Source organism: Anas acuta, chromosome 22, assembly GCF_963932015.1.
Source record: "Anas acuta chromosome 22, bAnaAcu1.1, whole genome shotgun sequence".
NCBI lineage: Eukaryota > Metazoa > Chordata > Aves > Anseriformes > Anatidae > Anas > Anas acuta.
The window spans coordinates 6208471-6229065 of NC_089000.1; the positions used below are offsets into that span (position 1 = coordinate 6208471).

The 20595-nt window shown below is 42.8% G+C and overlaps 3 protein-coding genes across 9 annotated transcripts in view; 1 reads left to right on the forward strand and 2 right to left on the reverse strand.

Moving 5' to 3' along the window:
* SLC45A1 (solute carrier family 45 member 1) overlaps positions 1–2875 on the forward strand; it is a 43538-nt gene extending 40663 nt beyond the window's left edge. For all 7 annotated transcript variants that reach the window (XM_068658422.1, XM_068658423.1, XM_068658420.1 and 4 more), the window contains 4 exons: positions 785–938; positions 1828–2004; positions 2300–2505; positions 2573–2875. In XM_068658422.1, the coding sequence (XP_068514523.1) occupies positions 785–938; positions 1828–2004; positions 2300–2505; positions 2573–2857 (822 nt within the window). In that variant the 3' untranslated portion in view covers positions 2858–2875. The remainder of the gene's footprint in view (positions 1–784; positions 939–1827; positions 2005–2299; positions 2506–2572) is intronic.
* A 1489-nt stretch (positions 2876–4364) lies between these two features.
* Positions 4365–6537, reverse strand: MRPS16 (mitochondrial ribosomal protein S16). The gene is made up of 3 exons (XM_068658449.1): positions 6381–6537; positions 6041–6301; positions 4365–5963 (listed from the first exon to the last, which is right to left on the reverse strand). The coding sequence occupies exons 1-3, from the start codon at positions 6391–6393 to the stop codon at positions 5827–5829; spliced, it is 411 nt and encodes a 136-aa protein (XP_068514550.1). The 5' UTR covers positions 6394–6537; the 3' UTR covers positions 4365–5826.
* A 465-nt stretch (positions 6538–7002) lies between these two features.
* Positions 7003–20544, reverse strand: PER3 (period circadian regulator 3). Its single transcript, XM_068658419.1, has 17 exons — positions 20092–20544; positions 18767–18918; positions 18079–18194; positions 17604–17805; positions 16941–16989; positions 16066–16208; positions 15608–15686; positions 14770–14876; positions 14376–14532; positions 13857–13962; positions 13308–13433; positions 13082–13208; positions 11939–12083; positions 10895–11022; positions 10181–10360; positions 9278–9523; positions 7003–8799 (listed from the first exon to the last, which is right to left on the reverse strand). Exons 1-17 carry the CDS (start codon positions 20346–20348, stop codon positions 8039–8041), a joined length of 3081 nt encoding a protein of 1026 aa, XP_068514520.1. The 5' UTR covers positions 20349–20544; the 3' UTR covers positions 7003–8038.
* Between the last annotated feature and the right edge of the window lie 51 nt (positions 20545–20595).

Here is a 20595-nt window from a genome sequence, read left to right on the forward strand (position 1 = left end):
CGTGAGAGCAGAAAAGAACACATTTTTATTGAGCCTGTATCTTCCCTTTCCACAGAAAAACCTGCAAGATAGGGCCAGGGATAGGATTCTCCCATGAGCTTCTCGTTATGGCAGTCATTGCATCTGGTTTCATCAGGGAGGTGAGGTTTTCTTTACCCAGGGATAAGACTGTGACCTCACCTCCCGCTGTTGGTGATAACTTGGAATGTCTGAGACCTCTGTATGCTGACCCATTTTTTTATGATCCGAGATGAGGTAAACTGTCCTCTGTGTATGTGTTTTTTTTCTTTTTTTTTTTTTCTGTTGCTGTACTTTCTCCCAGTTTGTGAGAGCAGACTTTGCTAGGGTCAGGATTTTATATACTGTGCAAGTAGATATGAAGCATCAAGTGAGCAATGATAATGTGTTTCAGTTAAAAACAGGCTCTTTTTTTCATCACTGTCTCTAAAAATTCAGGGACCTGATTCACCCAAGTGCAGGTACAGCTTGTATTAAGTGCAATAGAATTGATGCTTTTCGTGTGCTAGCATCTGACTGTGGTTGCCAAATGCTCTAGAACAGTTTCAAGTACACCAACAGCTGCAACACAGAGCTATTTATCACTTGTTCTAAGGCTGAACTTAAGGACATCCTTAGCACTGTTCTTAATCTCCAAATCAACAGCTGAGCAGCAGAGTTTCACTTTCAGATGATCAGATAGATATGTGATATAGTGTAGATTTGCTCAAAGGTCATTTAGATTTTTTTTAACCTGTTTATTGACCTGGGAGTTCTTATGGTGAAGGTTGCCAATATCCTGCTGGATGGTGTTAAATATGAGAGTGAGCTGAATGGATCAAGTGAGACCTCTGAGCAACCGCTCTCCATCAGACTTCTTTGTTCAACCATCTGCCACATGCCCAAGGCTCTTCGTAACCTCTGCATCAACCACTTCCTAGGTAATGAAAAAGTTCTTTCTTGTTTTCCCCACAAAGTCATCTACCTTGTGTGAATCTTTTAAAGTATTTTATCTCTTGTAGCACTTGCTGCTACCTAAAAAGGACATCGTGTGTTCCATATATACTCAACAATAAGGTACTTTCTGGTATTTAGTTTTTTAGAATGCTGAGAAAAATCAAACAACAACAAACCCAGAATTGTGAAACCTACATGCCTAGAAAGAGAATAATATTGGTTTAAATCAGCATGTCTGTTAAATTTAGTGTTTATACTAGGATGAGAAACACCATTGAACCAAGAACTTGAAACTGCATCAGTGTGCTTTCTAATGCTTTGAAACTGCAGTTACTGAGCAGAATGCAACAAGATTAGATGTATTTCTCTGCTTACATCTGAGACCAGCATTTGCTTTCCTCCCTTTGACACCATATATATAGGGGCAACAGAACAGGCTGTGAGGGGGCACAGAATGCAACACTACAGGTGTGCCTGTAAGACTAGTTTAGCTAAGTGTAGGAGGACAACAGCACCCTGAAACTAACATATGATGAACTACTCTGTGAAATTCAGCAAGGCAGTTCAGACTGCTGTAATCAATTTTGCTCTCTTGCTAAACTTGCAAAATTCTGTGACCTGTAGTCAGGCTGTCAGATTCCATGTGTGAATTCAAAAGATAAATCTTCATCATTAAAGTCATGAACAACTTTTACAAACAGCATAATGCACAGGGAACAGCAGTCCCTCATAAATGTGGCTGAGCATTATGTATGTAATATATTACAAATCACAACTGAAGACAGGTTGTGCAATGTGGCTAATAGTGTTCATGTTTTACAAGAGAAAATGGATGATCTGTAATCCTGATGGGTTATTTCTGGCTTCTTTCAGGATGGCTTTCATTTGAAGGGATGTTGCTCTTCTATACTGACTTCATGGGAGAAGTAGTGTTTCAAGGGAATCCAAAAGCACCTCACAACTCAGATGAGTATCAGAAGTACAACGCTGGGGTCACCATGGGCTGCTGGGGAATGTGCATCTATGCATTCAGTGCTGCTTTCTATTCAGGTACTAAGTGTACAGCCATCCCACCTACTGCTGTCAGAGATACACCTCCTGAAGTGGTGTTTCTGCAACAAGTAGTCTGGCATTTATGTTGCACATAGCTGCATTGTGGCAGTGGGAGGATTTGGAAGGGGATCTTGGTGCTTGCACGCGAGCCACCAGTTAAGCAAAGCTGTAATGATTGCTGCTGTGGCAACCAGATAGCCAGGCTGTGGAGCCTGGAGGTGTACTCCTCAAGCCTAGTGCATGGCAGGGGACGGTCACTGTTAATTGCAAATGCCGTGCTGTTGTCTTGCAGCTGCACTGGAAAAGCTAGAGGAGCGATTCAGCACACGGACACTGTACTTCATTGCATACTTGGCCTTTGGGCTGGGTACAGGGCTGTCCACGCTGTCCAGAAACATCTATGTGGTGCTGTCACTGTGTGCTACCTATGGTGTCCTCTTCGCCACTCTCTGCACGCTGCCCTACTCCCTGCTTTGCGACTACTACCAGAGCTGTGAGGTGAGCCCTGGGCAGGGTGGGAGACAGGGCTCCTGGTGGTACTTCCTTCACACTGTGTCCCCTGTAGTTCACAGGCTTGAAGGCAGAGGGCATGCGGCGTGGGATGGGTGTCGACATCTCCCTGCTGAGCTGCCAGTACTTCTTGGCACAGATCCTGGTGTCCCTGGCCATGGGGCCACTAACAGCAGCTGTGGGCAGTGCCAGTGGTGCCATGTACTTCGCCAGCCTGGTGTCCTTCCTGGGCTGCCTCTTCTCCTCCCTTTGCGTCACCTATGAGCCGATACCACCCGCTGAGGAGCTGCCACCTACCGAGGAGCAGCGCCCACTCCTGCCATGTGCACAGGATCAATAAATGAGAGAAGCTGCCACAGCCTTTGCTGCCTCATTGCATCATCCTTGTCCTTCCCCATCATGGTATGGTGGGCCTTTGCATCCCCAGGATGGTAGTGGACGGTGGTGGGACGTGGGTGACTGTGCTGGCAGTGGGCATGGGAAACCACAGGAAGATAAGCACCAGCTTTGCTGAGCTTTCCCCTACCCGTGAGAGGGCACCACTCCACCTTCCCCTGAGGTGGCAGAGGCCCGTCTACGTCCCCAGGGTCTATGGCTACCGTGGTAGGAACCCTAGGTGGCAGCCTGGGGCCTTCCCCTCCAGCCACCCTGCAGGGGCATGATTCCTGGGGGGAACAGCGTTGCCTGGCCTGAGGCAGGGAACACGGAATTCCATTGCCCAGGCAGGGGGACCCTGATCTCTTGGGAGTCAGCAAGCTATGGGGCTCCACTGCCATGGGAGCGTTGTGACCTCAGTGCTTTACCAGATTTGTGAGCAGAAGGTTCCTCCTCACTGCCAGGCAGAGTGGCCTGGCCTTTGGTTGCTGAGGGCTGTGGAAACTCCTGCCTGGGCCTCAAGGAGCAGTGGGGCCAACCCATGGGTCCCAGTCTCTACCCATGGTAGGCCTGGCCTTGGAAGGTACTTTTCAAAACTTTGGGAAGGTTGAGAGTGACTGGTCTTGCTTTCGTAGTACAAGTACTCTTTTTAAGGGCTGTCTCTGGGCTCCTACATGTACAGAGCTCCTGCCAGCAGAACAGCTCCAAGAAGTTGCTAGGGGCTGAAGCTGCAGGGGCCTGGCTCTCAAGCCCTGCTCTCTGGGTTCTGACTCTCGTCCACACTGATGGTTCCTGATGAGTACGTATTTCTTCCTACATTAGACTTTTAACTGGGATTATAACAGCTTGCAGTGACTTAGCAGGGAGATGGGTAGTTGTCTGCAAAACACCTTTGGGCAGAAGGTTTTTTTCTTGCGTCAAGGTCTCTTGGGTAGAAGCTTATGCTCAAGATTGGATTGAAAATATTAAAAAAAAAAAAATAATCATTTGTGTGAAAGCCTGTAGCACATCATCCTTGTTTTTCATACAGTTGTACCATGTGACATTTTAGGGATTAATGATTTGTCAGCTAGAGCCACATCCTTTATATCTCATTGAAACTACTAAGACTTAGTAGAGTTGGACTCGTGGGGTTTCATTACCTGTGAGAATTCTTAACTATTCTGGTTTTGGAAGTAAATGCCTGAAATCTTATACAAGTTCCAGTTAAGCTCAGGACTACTTGAAGTGAAGAGCAAAAATGAAAACAAATAAAAGTTAGAACCATTTCTAGGATTCCTATCAGTCTGCCTTCATATTCAGGTAGTGAGCCAAGATTTACCATGGCTGATGGGCATTCTAGTATCAGGAGTGCCATGCGTGGCATGTCTTTATAGAGGCTTTTTGTTCTTGTCTACTGGGTCCAGAAGAAGCAATTTCTCTGAAGGCTCTCTCTTTTTTAAATGAGTTGTTCCGGACCGTTCACCTCAATGTTGTTTTTTTTTTTATGCTTCATGTGTGATGCCAAGAAGAAATAACTTCTGTAATATTTAGCTGTTGTGATTTACTGTACTCTAGTGCTTGAAAGCATAATGCACAACTCCTAAGAACCTCTCACTTTTATCATCAGTGCCCTACTATTTTTTTATTTTTTTAAGTGAGAGACAAGTTTCATGCTATTCAGTATTTACTTAAATGGAGGAACACTACAGAAGTTAGGAAGTCAAGCATTCAGAGAGAAATGAATATCGGGTTGATGACTGTTCATCTTTATTTTCCTTATTTGGGCTTACATTTCCTGACCTGGTGTCACATCTGCAGGAATATCAGTGACATGCTTTCTTTATAATGGGGCATCTGTCTCCAAGAATGTTTGGGGTAAAACTGGAACTGGTGTATGAGCAGTACATCTGGCACTTCTGAGTGATTTCTAACAATCTGACTAGTTGGCTTTGTGGAATTTTTCTTTTCTTGGTCTGCTGTGTAACCTTATTTTCTCCTCCTTGTCTTACCAAACTTTTAAATTCAAAGATGATTGTTTTGTTTCCACAATGTGATAATTAGCTCTCAAAATGCTTTCTCCTTTTAAGTTGTGTAGACAGCATTGTTGCACTGAATGGATCACGAGCACTTTCCTTTTCTAGGTAGTTGGAGTTGCAGATCATTGTGTGTTGCAAACAATCTTAAAAAAAAATCAGAATTGATTAAAACAATGTATTTCTCAATGTATATGTCTATGTATATATTAGTGTATTTTGCCAATGCCTACTAAGAAAAGATTCTCCACTGAGAGGGTGGTTGGGCACTGTCACTATGCCTGCTGGAGTTCAAGAAGCATTTAGACCATGAACTCATAAACGCGGCTTGATTTTTTTTTTTTTTTGGGCAGTCCTGTGAGGTGCCAGGAGTTGGACTCGATCTTTGTGAGGCCATCCCAACTTGGGATATTCTGTGATTCTGTTTGATGGTAATGTCTTCCCTCTGTAAGTAAGAGTATGAAATACACATAAATATAGAACTATCACTATACCCAAACGCATTGCATAATGGAGTATATATTACATTTCCTATTATATTGAAAATTCAGCATCAATGTATGTTAATTTTGGGTTTTTAGTGGTACTGGTGGTGTCCAGGGAAAAAAAAGTGTCACCATTCTGCAGAGTTCCTTTGAAGTCGCACCAAATCCATGGAGAAGGAAAAAAAAAAAAAAAAGAGAAAAAAGGCAGCATTGCTTACTTTATAGTTGAGGTGCAGCAACTAGAAATGGCTTTTTGTGATGTTGACAGTACCAGTCACGAGTCCGGAGAGCACAGCACATGCACAGATGCCACTTTAATGCAGTCAGACATGCCAAGGTGTGTGCATGGGGGGGAGGGCATGCACCGCACCCCGGGCCCGACCCCCACAGCCCCGGGACCCCCTCGGTGACACACCTGGGGGTCGGGGCCCCCCTCAGGCCGTCTCTCCGTGCTCCTGCGAGCCGCCCACCACAGGGGTGGGCACGGCGGCCTCCTGCGCTCTCTGCCGCCTCCGCAACCTCTCGGCGCCCGTCACCGTCATGGGGTGCAGCGGCAGGAACCCCGCCAGCCCTGCAAGAAAAGCGGAGCTGAGCCTCGCCGAGCCCCCCCCCGGGGCTCCCAGCCCCTCTCCCCGCCCCGTTGCATACCCAGGAGCTTCTCGGCCGGCCGGGAGAGCTGCGCCCCGCAGCCCAGCCAGTGCCGCAGCCTCTCCAGGTTGAGCCCCGCCACCTTCTCGCCCCGGGCGTTGGGCAGGGGGTCGAGGCAGCCCAGCTGCTCCAGGTATTTGCCGTCCCGGGCTCGCCGGCTGTGCGCCGCCACGATGCGGTAGAAGGGGCGGTTGGTGCAGCCGCCGAGGGCCAAACGGATCACGACGTGGCCGCCCCGGTAGCCCTTCAGGAGCCGGCTGCCTGCGGAGAGAGCACGCGGAGGGGGGGGGGTGTTACGGGACGGGAGGCACCCAGCGGGCAGCAGCCGGCGGGCACTCACCGAGCTGCACCATGGCGCCGGCCGGGCCCCGTCCGCGATCGCGGTGCACGGAGCGGCTCCGCCCCAGGCCTCCTGCCGGGGGTTTCCGCTTCCTTCGCTGATGGGCCGCAGCTGTGGCCGTGCTGCGCGCCCCCTGCTGGCCAAGCAGCGCCACTGCAGGCGGGCAGGAGCCGCAGACGCGGCCCGCTCTCTGCTGCCGCCTGCTGGGAACAAGGCAGTACTGCAGGCAGAAGGGAGCGGCGCATGCGCAGTAGCGGCACGTCGCTCTGCTCCCACCTAGCGTAGGAAAACAGGTACCGCAGCAGGACCGGGTTGGAGCATGCGCAGTAGCGGAGGCAAAGATTTGTGCCCCGCAGCATGCCGGGAGCTGTAGTCTTTGGCCGGTCCTCCATGTTGGTGCCCAGGGCATGCCAAAAATGTAGCGTTAGGGCGCCCCTCCCGAGCCAGCAGAACTAAAGAACTAAATAAAGCTGATCCACTGCCTGATAGTGCTGAACCTGTGCCCGACTGGGAGTCCTGATGTAGTTGGTGGTCAGTAAATTCACTAGAAGCACAATGGCTGCTAGCGCTGTTACCACCACCTTCTGGATCATTGTCCTGGAAACAAAAAAAACAGAACACAGCCATGGAAATCACCCTTTATCTTGAGAAAGGAAAAGTGCATTCACTGAATTTGTAACATGGTTACTAAGTTCTCAGGTCAGCTCCATAGCTAGAGTTTCTAGCTCTGAAAATGACTGGGTATCTGGATCTCAGGATAACAGTGGGTGAAAACAACATGGGTCTGGAGTCTCTATTTTACTGGTGTCTGCTGTAAATCCTTCCCTACTGGTTTTCTGTCAAGACACTGTACTTTCATATTAACTCAAGATCTTCTGCTGACAATAGCGTCAGTCCCTTTCACATTCAGTTAGATGGCGTGAAGCAGCCACGCACACAAAGCAACAGTGCACTACAAGGAAAATGAAAGGGTCTTCCCCTATTTACTACATTAAGCTTGCTGCTTCAGCAGCTGCAGGTACACCAACTCCAGGACCCTATCCTGCAGTTTCAGCTGATCCAGCCTTTTCAGCCCAATCTGGGTTCAGGAGCCAACGTTTTTTTCCTTGCCTGCAGAGCTCGGCTTCCTGCCTCTGAGTTTACAGCCGAAGTTGGAGAGGCCTTTTCTATACCCATGCATGGAAACCAACCCACACGGGATCCCTGTTCTTTCATTAGCTGCATCCCTGGGAGACAGACGGAGTAATTAGAAAAGTATCTTCCCTTTGTTTTGGTTCTCCACAGAGACTGTGAGACTGGGTGAAAAAAAGACGTGAATGGTGTAGTCCTAACCAAGTTCCACATGCATAAATACCCGCCCCAACTTCCTGACAACAATTTAATAAAGAAAAATGCTGCCAAAGTACCGAGCAAGAGCAGTTTGTGGGAGTCTACACCACATCTCACATTTATGTCATTTTCTTAGTGCCTGGACTGTAGTGTTACAAATTCCTAGGAGCTCAAATATAAAAAGCTTTCTCCACCTCCTATGCTATTTATGTTCTGCAGTCTACAGACCACAACAGTGGCCAAAAAAACGTAATCTGTTGACCCTGAAACATAGATCATTGCTGGTTTTGGTGACTGAACACCATGAAAGTCCGAGTTTCTCTTCAACACTAGAGATCTATGTTACTTACACATTTAGCTTCTGCTTGTGCTTTAACATCAGTATTGATGGAAGGCTCCACAGGTTTTGGCAGCTCTTCTTGAAGCAAATCCAGTTGAAGTGGGGAGCTGCCTCGCGAGCTACTCAGCTGTAGGGCCCAGTCATGCCGGCCCTCTTGCTGTTCCTCAGTCGATGTGGCAGAAGAGGCTGGAAAGGGCTGATTCGCAGAGTTTGGGGCTACTGCTGATGAAGCAGGAGGGGGAGCTAGAGGTAGTGTTGCACATGGATATGAAGAAGGGGGATAAATGTACTGAGGGCTAGGAAGAAAGGCATATTGAGGCAGCTGAGAATACATGGGGTAACTATGAAAAAATACAGCCATAAACGTGCCTAAGTTTGGGGGATAAAGTGCTGGGAACGATGGTGCTTCACAGCTTAGCTGTGACAATGACGTTGGCTCAGGTTTTAATGAGTGAAGGGCAAACTCCTCTCCTACAAGAGAGGCTGGAAAACTAGATCGTGGATCTGAATAGACAGGAAATCCCACAGGAGGAAATACATTCATAGTGGAGGAGCTCTGACAGGATACTTCTGAGGGAAAAAATGACTGTTTCTGAATTGTTCTCTTCTCACGTGGAAGACTACATGTATTTCTATTTTTACTATGAGAGTGGCTATCTAAGGACTGTCTCTGAGGTTTCTGGCACTTGAATTTTCCATGTTTGCCTTTTTTGCAGCTAGCTGTACTCCTCTCCAATGAAGGGGAATCTCCTAAGGAGAAGAAAAATAGACAATGAAAAGAAAAGTACGGAGAAACATCCAGATAACTAAAGTGTGGCTTATTCAAAGAGATGATTTTCTTCTGGATAATTCTTCCATATACTACAGTGGTGGACTTGTTCATACCAAATATCAACAATATTTGCCTTCATATAATCAATTTTCTTATATTAATCCAATCAGATCCTCTACAGTTCTTCAGCAGAAGGCAATAAACTACTTGGGATTTGCAGTATTTATTGCAGTAGTTAGGTGCTTTGTGAAAAGTTTAAGAAAGCAACATTCAAGATGGAGCAGAACTTCTGTATGGGCAATACCATTGTCAGGTCTTGGCAATTTGAACAAAGTATTCTGTTTGCAACCGTAGTAAGGTTCTCACTAAATCACACAAAGGAGAACACGAGCCCATTGCTAAGCTGGTCTTTAAAGTAAGTCTAGTACATCTTTATTTCTTAAAGGTGCTGCCTACCTTGACCACAGGAATGTCCATTGTTACTTCTGCTACCCTGTTGAAGGTAAGTCCTAAATGGAGAGAGCAAGATCCTCTGGTGGAACTTGTCCACGTAGTTCTGCTCCTCCTTTTGAGTGTGGGCTGACAAGGTCTCTTTTGTTAGCCCAACAGGCTTTAACTCCTCAGGCACCATAATGAGCTCATTCACAGGAGGCAGTTCCATTTGTTCATTTCCAACAGCAGCATCCTCCATTGTAGTCACTTCTTTGAAGAAGGAAGAAAATAAATCATTCATTCTTTGCTCTGACCTTCTGGTCTCCCACGATACCCCAGAGCATTACACAAAAAATAAACATGTCTGAGCTACCAAGCAAATAGAGACTGCAGAGGTGCGGGATGGAACATGGGACCCTTTACACTCAATTATACACACAATTATACTAACACGAACTGAGCAAATTATTTTAAATTACTTTGAAGTTACAGAGGCGTTTCTTTCTTCATACTTTCTTAGTATTTAACTGCAATTGTTCTCATTTTTATGTTTCTTTCTGAATTAAGATTAAGTAATATTGGCCCATTAGTCATTTTTGCTTTCATTCACAGTTGCTGAACAACAGCATATTGCTGTGCGCAATGAAGCTAAAGGGGAAAGGAAACAGTGCAAACTTTCTGAAAGTTTATATCAAATTGTATTGTATTAAAAGGTTTTATAAAAACATCGTAAACATTTCCAGGCTCAAGTTTTCTTCACAGTGTCCCTAAAAGTACTTTCATTGTATTTCAGAGATCATACATTCATGAGAACGTACTTGACTTGAACAAAGATTTCCCACTGCATACCTCAGTCTAAAGACATTGTTAAATTAAAAAAAAATAATAATTAGAGTCAAGTCAATGCTTTCCAAGAGCGAATAGTACCTGATTGAGGGTGTGGGACGTGCACTATAGTGCTGCTGTAACTGCACTGGCTAGTGGCAGATACCACACTTGGAGACTTGGACAGGGTCAGGTCTGCCAGAGGAGCTCCCACAATGCCTGCAGTTGTCTGCTTTTTCAGCATCTCTTCCCCATCAGCAGATACTGGAGTTTGGGAATTAACTGATGAAAAGACAGCAGTATCTACTGGTAAATGACAACATTTCTACCCAGAATTTCTGTCCAAGCACTACAATTGCTCTGAAATCATCAAATATGATTGGATCAGAAGGAACCACTCATTATGCACACTGTTAAACAAGAGAGTCTTATATATAAATAAATATAACATTCATACACAAGTGCGAACACGCACTTTGTTAAACATATGATCAATACATAAATGTACCATAAATGTTAAATGTTTAATACATAAATATGGAATAAAAATAAAGAGCAAGAGAAGGTTTATTTAGCAACAGCGAACAGTACTTCTTATGATGCATTCTAAGTTCAAAGACTTATTACTGTTGCTTACTCTTAATTGTATGATTTGGACAAATGAAACAAATTATTTACTACCTGTAACCAAAATATTTGTGCCGTTTGTGTGACAACAATTAAAAAAACAGAAAGAAACCTTGAAACATACAAGAGCAGCATATCAAAAATAGATCATTGCATTTCCACGATGATTGTCAGTATCCCTTGCATTACCTTCCAATGCCTTGAATTCCTGCTGAGTTTGCTGGGTTTTCTTGTCGTCATCTGAAGATGACGATGATGTATTTGTAGAAGATTTACATTTCCTTTTCAATACCGGAATACTGCAGCTCTCTAGATATCTGAAATACAAGTGTATTACAGGAAACTCTCCCCACTCAATTTTTTTTATCCAGTTTGCTGAGAGAAACAATTGAACAATTCAAACTACAGGTGCAGGTACTGTTAACTAGCATTTGAAATTCACTGCAGGAAGCTCTGAACATACACTTGCCTTCCAAAGAGTATTTTAAATAAAAATTAATTTTCTGTTTCTCTTTGGAGACTTACCTATCTGTTAGTTGGAAACAATTGAAATTTTTCCTCAAACATGCTTTTTTTTTTTTTTTTTTGAATATTCCTGCTTAAGCACAATTATTGATATATTCATCTTTTGAAAACAAAAAGTGAACATCAACCTCTAAAGGTCAAAAACGTACATCTCTCAGATTTAATAGAAACAATGACACTTGTTCATAAGCAAAACTGCGGTGCTCCTTTGCTTTCGTGGGAAAGCATTAAAGCTAAGCACAAAACTGAGGTAACCATGAGCGTATGCGCTTTACTGCAGTGATCAAAAATTCGTGTTCTTGATAAAGCAAGTGAAAAAACGTGCACACTGACTTGATTTTCTCACTCATGTTTCCCTTTATGCGACCGCAGAAAATAAATACTTTCAGCCAAGCATTATATTATCAAGGATGTTTCAATCATTAAAATGTCTAATAGTTGGTAATATAGTTCATATATATGTATATACAATAGTTGACTGAAGAATAAAATTAAAATTTTAATTACCATAGGAGTTTTTCAGACACATTCCATTTTTCTTGAGAAATGTGATAAGGATACCATTAACATATTTAATGCAGAAACATTCCAAAATGGAATTTTAAGTCAAAACCCTGACAGTCTACACCAATGCAAACTGCTCCCATTGTTAACTTCCATGAATTAATCTTAAACCTGGATCACTGTAATTGCTTCGTTGTTTATTACCTGATGATACTATCAACACAATTAATCTGCTGATAGGAAGGAACAAGTGGAGTCCTCTTTGAATCATCATAAAGTATATTGCCTGGTTCTTCTGTGCTATCACTTCTCACTCTCTGGAGAAAACAGGAAGCACTGTGCCTCTTCCCTAGAAAAGAAGAAATTCTCAAAGACTACTCTCAAAGGTATTTAACCACTACTCCCAATGACACACATACAGGAACATACAGTCTATCACAGCACAGCTCTCATTACCAAGTTATTCTGCATTTTCACCTTAACTCTTACATTTTGAAGCAGGGGAGGATGAAGAAAGAAAAAAGGGAAGCCCCCCAAAACCTTAAACATCCACTAAGAATAATCTAGTGATCACAAAGAAAAGCACACAGAAAGAAAATAGTATTTAAGAAACTGATTGGAACTGAATAAAACTAAAAAATACAAAAGAGCTAAATATTTCAAAGACTGTCAATTGTAAACAAAACTTCAATTAATATTCTTCTCTGAATTTACACATCACAGGATCTGATCTGTTATTTAACAGTAATTTCTAGTTTTTTGTAACTTAGATACACTGGTCAGAACAGTATATAAATGTAACTCATAAAAAAAAATCACAATCCAAAATGTTTTTGTACAGATTCCTATCATCTTTGGTGAAGCACCCATTCTTCTCCATGTATTTGTGCTAGGCGTTAACTGGAAATAACCTGCAATAGTGCAATATTGAGCACACAATGAGCAAACTGTTATCTCAAAGGGAAGTGGAGCAGAGCATTTTCCAGCCTCTGGTCTGTGGCTTGTTTGAGAGTCCACAATCAGTAACTAAGGGAAGCTTCCACATTAGACTTATATTTGCAACAAACAAGTGTACATTTTCACTAGAAAGCGTTAAAATAAAAAAGTATTAACTTGGAGAGACAAGTACATTCTTCCACATCCCAGGGAGCAGTCATTCTATCTGCTGAGTTAACAAAAGCAAACAAAACATACAACCACACACACACAGAAATGACTACTTTCCAGATCTAAGCCATGTTAAGATGCTAACTTAAGTGCTTCAGTGTAACACCAGACAGCCAACGTTATGGCTCCAGGTCTACAGGAGTTTATGTTAACTTAGAGATCATAATTACATTAACTCACCTCCTAGCATTTCTGAACTCATAGCCTGTTCATTTCCATTCTGTGGCTTGCTCCATGATGCAATATACAGCTGCTGCCCCAGATTTTTTATTCGGTTGACATCTGCACATACTTGTTGCAAGGTTATCTTGAGATAAGTAAAAAATGTGAAGTCAGAATAAAATGAATAAAAAGAGGCTATAGGAGACCACTAAGATGGAGTCCACTGACACATTTAAATACTTACTGGTTCTTGTGTTTCGTCTGCACAGTTCCCATTGGAGTCACTCGAAGACGATATGCTGATATAGTGTTCATAAGAGCCACTGCTACCAAGGCTATCATAACCACTGGAAATGCTGCTATGAACTGGCTGTATTAGTGGAGAGGGGAAAAAAAGAATCATTCTCTTAGAGATTAAAGAGAAGGGAACAACATAATTTGCAACACGTAACTCAAAGTAAACAACAACAAGAATAAATGAGAAGTCAGTGTTGTTTTGGGTTCCACCACTTGCTTGGGAAAGATTTCTCTACCATCCTCAAAGCTGTTTCAGGATGCAGATTTATCTTTCAACACAAAGACTTGGCAAACAGGTCAAAATATTTTTCTAATCAGGTGGGCCACCCAGAGCTAGATGTTTAAACCTGGCACACAAGCCTGTCTCCAATTACAACTTTCCTTTCAGATGCTTTACAAGATCACCCCCAAAGAAATTTGCTAAACAAACTTCAATTTCTTTAGCCTCTCTCATTTAAAAGGCCAACCAGTGTTTTGAAATTTTCATCATCTTTACCTGCAGAAGCAGCTTGTAAATCTGTCCTTGCAATTCTCTTATCTCTTTCTCAACACTGCTTGCTTCTTTATTTCTTGCAGCAAAGACATCTTCATTCAGAGGGCTTCTAGAGAGCCAACAAAATTTCACTATTAATTCTAATTTCATGAAGAAAAGGTAGCTGTAAGCAGAGTTAGAAAATATATATATATTTTTTAAAGTATCTGTATTTCATTTTGACTTTTTCCCTGAACCAACACAAAAGGATGTCATCTGTTCCACCAACAGCTAAGCCAGGGTAGTGAGGCTGTGATATGAAAGCAGTGCTTCACATAAAGCCCCAGGATTTGGAGAAGACAGAACACCAGCACAATAACATGAGTTAAGGTTGACAAGCATCTACCCCTCTGCCTCCATCACTCATAAAACAAATTCACATTCTAGAAAGCCTTGAAGAAAAGATCACTGAGAAGTCAAAAGGCCATCCCCAAACATCAGCAACATCAGCTCTAGTTCAGTTCAGTTCTACAACTGACTTACGTTCGGACTTTGTGTCGGCCAATGATGAACACCACTTTTCTGCTCCATGGATTCACAAAGCTGGACCAGCTGGTATCCAGTATGACGTAATCCCCATTTTGAGTACAAAATCTAATGGGTAAGTGTTCGAAAGGGGACTGGCCAGCAAACTTCAAGACTGAGCAAAAACAACCAAGAAACAAGGTTTAGTTTACATTGTGACACAGCAATGAAAGCACAAACATGCAGGACTGGAGAAGTCTGGAAGTCTAGTTTTGAATTTACTTTAACATCAAATTGGTTGCTTTAATTTCTTTATTTTTGTCCAGACTAGAAACCAGTCACACAATAAAAAACACGTGAATGAAAGAACGTCAAAAAGAACAAAAATACCTTTTAAGCAAACTGTACTTACTTTTACGGTGAACAGCGATCATCAAAGGACGATCTTCTGGATGCAAATACATCAGCATGGATGTTCCAATTAAATCTTGAGGTAAGTAACCCAACAAAGGCACTGCTCTGAAACCGAAACATGTTATCATTGATTACAATTTAGTCTTGAGTATTTACATCCCTAAACCGCTGCTTGTGAGTAAAGTCCCCGTGCATGATCCGCAACAGCTTGAACTAAAGCTACAGAACATTTTCCAAACCATCTGATAATCTTCCAGTGCAATGTAAACACGTAATTACCAATGACAAACATTTTTGTTCCTGGAGATTTAAGTCACAAGCAGTTTTGTGCTTCCATATATGGAGGAAAAAAAAAGGGGTGGGAGGGTGATCGTGAAGAAAGAGGTAACAGGCAAAATGCTAGCACGAAATCTGACAGGGATGCTGTGAAGTGGGTTGTAAGAACACTCAGGTGTTTGCAGGACACAACTTTTGTCTGGCCAAATCCATTTAAGCCAGCTCAGTGCAACTGCATCTTTGCATTGTAATTCTTCAGAGCTTTGCATGATGTGGGTTTTCCACTACTTGCATTACCACAGGTCCCTGAAAACTAACTGCAGTTCTGTTCTATTTTAGATTTTTAGTTAAAGGAGATTATGTTCTTGGAGTTTTAGATGTTTTTCAATGAGAAAACTAACACAAATAATTACTGAAAATTAACACAAAACTAATTTGTTTCATTAACTACTGCCAACTTCACAGTTCAAATAATTTACCTGGGTTTCCAGCTGCATTCCGAGAGGACTTTTTGCTACCTCTCCATACGTACCTCACCATTCTTAAGATTCAAATCTCACCTATCATCTATCTCAAGAAAAACACATCCTGGAGTGTGAGTGGTGGTGAAGATTCTTTTCTCCATAGGAATTCGAGGAGCTAATTGAAAAAGAAGTATTTACTGAAACAGAAAATATGCATTAAGACAGAAAATCTAACTTTTGCTCATAACAGAGCATTATAGGCTCCTGAACTTTTTAACTGTTCACGGCTTTCTGATCAGTAACTCAAAGAGATGTAACAAACTTTTAGGTGATACAGACTTCTCCAAAATATAAATGTAGTGAGAAGAGGTCAAATCTTTCAGGACCTATCAAAGGTGCATATGTTTTGGATACACATGCATACGTGCGCACACTTATATGCTCAAAGTTAAAATGGCCACACTACCCAAGAACAAATTCTAATCAAATGAAGCTGACTTTCATGTACTGTATTTTCCTATTGGCTTATTTTCCACAGAACTCTCCTGACTTGCCTTCATATCCAGAATGAATTTTCTCAGCCAAAGCTAAGCAGCAGGATTCTGCATCTATGTGGACAGAAGTACACACGTGGACCAAGTACGGGGTGATTCGGAATGGGTAACAATGCTTTTCTTGTTCTTGATTTTTACCACCCCTGAGAAAAAGTAAAAGGGATTTACACATTGATATCAAGGCTCAGATGCTTTACGCCAATGCTGAAAACCCTGCACAAGGATATTATGCAGAGCACACAGGACCATATCATCAGGAAGAAATCTCCTGAGGTCCTAGGCACAATCCCATGCAATCACAGGCCAGCAATTCAGCAGTACAGTTGCTCCCCTCAAATCCAGTATGTACATTGCCTCCAGTACACGCACTGAAAGACCGTTCCTGAATGCCATCACCCTAACAGTTAAAGGCCACCTTCTAATTCTCAGCCCACCTGAGAACCAATCATTTTTACTCAGGAAGCCCACAGAGTTGAAAGGTTCTGTTACATAAAAGAAGGAAACGTTATATGAAAACATGAAAAAAATATATTGCAAAATGTTTATGCATCCTACAAACAGTTCCCCAAAGTAAAATTGAGATCTGCCCTGCTGAACTCAAGAGACTTGAAGGGTGATTTTAGAGCTCAGGTTTTTGAAACGTGAATGTATCAGTGATCTACTGGAAGACAGAATAAGTATTACACGTTCTCCTAACCATCACTATGAAAAAGATATTCAAAAAATCCTGTTGGGTATTGATATTAAACACTAAGTCATTTTTGTACGGAGTTCCACAAGCTCTCAATGGTCAGTCATAACAAGAAAATTGCTGTGTCCAATATTGTTCCCTTGGCCCAGCCTTCATAAACATAAAACTGTAACAGTGTACTTGCCTGAGCCTGCAGAAAAAGGATTTCACCTGGGCATATTCAAACAGAGAGTCTAAGAAGAAGAACATACATTGAAAGTATCAGTTCATATCCTAAAAAAGGTCACACCTACCAGAACTATTTGAACTCTGCATTCTCCAGACTTTAGGAGCAAGACTAAAGTCTCACAACCTGCTCTATAATAGCTATTGATTTAGCTGTTCAACTGTCTGTTGCTACTTTATATATTTTTCTCTCTTGTCCAGCCCACTCACTTGGAGAAACTGCTGACCTGGAGCTAAATTCAGAGGAAATATACATGATCTAAAAAGCTTTTTCTGGTTCATTACCATGGAAAGCAAAGACTAAAATTTGGGAACCACGTACTAAAAACCATATACAACCAAGATGTACGGGGAGAGGGAAATTCAGCAATAATTCACAGCAAGAAAATGGCAATAGCTCCACAGGGGTGCCACTGCTCTGAGGGACACGAATATGACTGGCTTGCAAAGTTCAGGAATCCCTAGCATGTTAGCACGAAGGGACCCTCTGATGTCTCACATTCTTCTGTAGTGGCAACTCTGGACTTGCCTATATGTATTGGTAGCATAAGCATTTAAAGCAAACAACTATTCTATCCAAATTCTGTGAAGACAGAAAGACAGATAAAGCATCAAGTCATACCCGTTTGATTTTCCATGTTCCAAAGCGGCAGGTGGGACTGATCAGTATGTGTGTAGAACACACTCACATCCTGGGGGGCAAGCAGCTCCACAAACCGGGAAGAGTCCAACACTTTCTTCTTACAGTTTAGAATAGATGCTGCCTGCTTGGAAATATGCACTATGCGCCCAGAAAGCAGGGAAAACACAGCCACAAAGGTATCCTGGAAAACAAACGTTGTTAAATGAGATCATGGTTGTGTCTAGGAAACAAGAAAAAAGAAAATATAGGTACTTTTTCACTTGCTTCTGTTGGGTATGCTAAATCAGCTTTGATAAGCAATAGCACTGACCTACCATTACTAACACAAAGATCTGTTTGAATAAAACCTATGTGCTTTTCGTTTTTACACATTCTGTTTGAAAAACGTACATGGAGACAAAATGGAAAGTGAAATAGCAAATGATGAACTCTTGAGTGTTACTGAATTCCTTACACTGTTTTTTGGAGTGTGTTCTGATGCAACTGTCACCAACTCTTCTATGCTGTATGTCGTCACATCCGTCTGAAACACTCTTCTATCGTTCAAGGCCTGGAAAAACTCTTTGTTTGCTAATTGAAAAAAAAATAGGAAAAGCAAAACAAACACAAGGATGTCAGTAAGGGGACAGTTTGAAAGTATTTCTTACAGCACTCATATTTTTGTCATCTTTTTAGGTGAAGCCCAAGCTGAGATGAGGAAGGTCTGTTCAATGACAAAGGAAAAAGCCATAGTGATTATACTATTGGAGTGACCTATTTATGTTATAGAAGAGAAGCACAAGAAAGCAGAAGAGACAGAATGTGATGGCAAAAGAATAAATTTAGCTACGTAGTTTTGTTGGAAAACAGACTATCCAGTAAGGTTTTGAGGTGGGACAAGAACGCTGTTTTTTCAACACACATGGCAAGTTATTAGTACACACCAATTTGTGGCTGCACCCTGAATAAAAGAGAAGCAGTAAGTGGGCACTTCAATAGAAAAGATAACATGCCATGATTAAAAATCAATGGTTCAAAAAGTTAATTCTTTGCAGGTTAAGTAAAATACTTTCATTTTTTTTTAATGTTATCTGTTGCCAGATGTATCTATTCAAAACAAGCTGCTTTATGGCTTCTGCACTTCCATTTTTTTCTACACTCACCTTGGACTTGTTGGACACACTGCAAAGCATAATTGAGAGCACTGATGGTACTGGGCTTGCTGGACCTCCTTTTATCTTCAGGCAAACACTTTTTCATTTCCTGGATCATCGTCATCAGGTCTTCATGAGACTGGCTCCAATCCAGCTGATTGCTGTAAAACCAAGGTTAGACTGTGCTGGGGATTTCTGGTATAGAAGCTTTTTTTTCCCTCTCACAAAATTATTCACTAAATTACCGCTATATGGGCTTAGCTTCAGATTCACAAAATGTCAGGAGAAGACCTAATGTCCATTCACTGTATTTGCTGTTGTATCTGGCTGACTTCTTTGCTACCTAACCCTTTCTCCTCTAACCTTCCTCCTTTTCAATTCCAGCACATTACAGATAGCAAAGGCATTGCAACCAAACTTCTAGCTAAGATGTTTATCAATTAGAAATAAGCTGATATTTACTACAGATTTGTCTAAATCTTGCTGGTATTAAAATCGTTAATAAATGCTTACTCTTTATGTAAGTAAGTCTTTCTAGTTTTGAAGTCTGCATCTGATTAAAAACAATTCACAGGACCATGAGGTCTTCAAAATACACCTGATGCAAAAGTTTCACTCTTCACATGATTTATGAGCCTTCATTACACTTACAACAGAGCAGTAGAACCCCGCAGCTGCAAGGTTATTAAAAAGCAAAATCTCCGACTTCTTACTTTTGCTTATTTCACTGGCTGAAACAGAAGCAGTGAATACCCTCAAAATGTAGACTGATTCTAATCTTACAGGTGAGATACAAACAGTTATTTTAACTAACTATTGTCCTTTTGGCATTTTATTAGAAACATATTGTCACTACGTAAATCACTAAAGAAGCTTAACTACTACGTAGTAATTTTACATGCAAATTCAACATTGCATGAATTATGACTCTCAAATTGCTTAAAAAAACAACAACAACAACAGAAAAAACACAACAGAAGCACCTCATTGAACTTCTGAGCATTCTCAAAAAGCATTATTTAATTCTGCTTTACTACTGCTAAATACAATCTTTAGAAGCCACGAAAGGTTTGTGGATATATCCAGATCTGCCAATCTGTGTATCTAACAAACAGCTTAGGAGGAATCATGCAACAGCAACCTAACCCACACCTGAGTCTATTACAAACATCAGGGTTTGCAATGCACGAAGGCTTCCTTGGAGGACTGAAATAATTCAGCCCTGGGAAGAGCTCTGAACCACAAATACATCAAACCCTCGGTTAACGTTAGCTCTCTGCTTAAGGACGTTAATTCAAGCAGCAGGACGGTCAGCACACGCTGCCAAGAGTTACCTGTTGTTAACTTTGCTCTGCCTCCTCAAACTCCGAGCCGAACTGCCGCTTGACTCGCAGCAGCAGCGATCCCTTCTGGATTTGGGTCCGTCACTCCGCTTGCTACCGGAGCTGGCTCCCACGCGTGCACCGCAGCGGCACCCCGCAGCTTCCCGGTGCTCTCCCCTCGGCTTCCCCGAGCCAGCCGCGTTGCTCGCCGCCTCCTGCCCGCTCCCAGCGCCCGGCGAGCGGCTGCCCCGGGGCTCGCTCCCGTCCATCCCGGAGCAGCGAAGCGCTCCGGCACCGGGACATCGAACGGCACAGCCCGGCTCGCCAGCAACCTCACACCCCTTCCCTACAGGGCAGAAGGTCCCGCGAACCCCTCAACCCGAAAACACCGGGCACGAAGCCCCTCTCCCCCTCCCGCAGCGCCCCCACCCCCCGAGGTCAGCCGGCGCCTGGGAGCGCGCCCCGCGCCGCCTCCGCTCCGCCTTTTCCCGCGCCCGCCACCGCGATTCGCGCGCT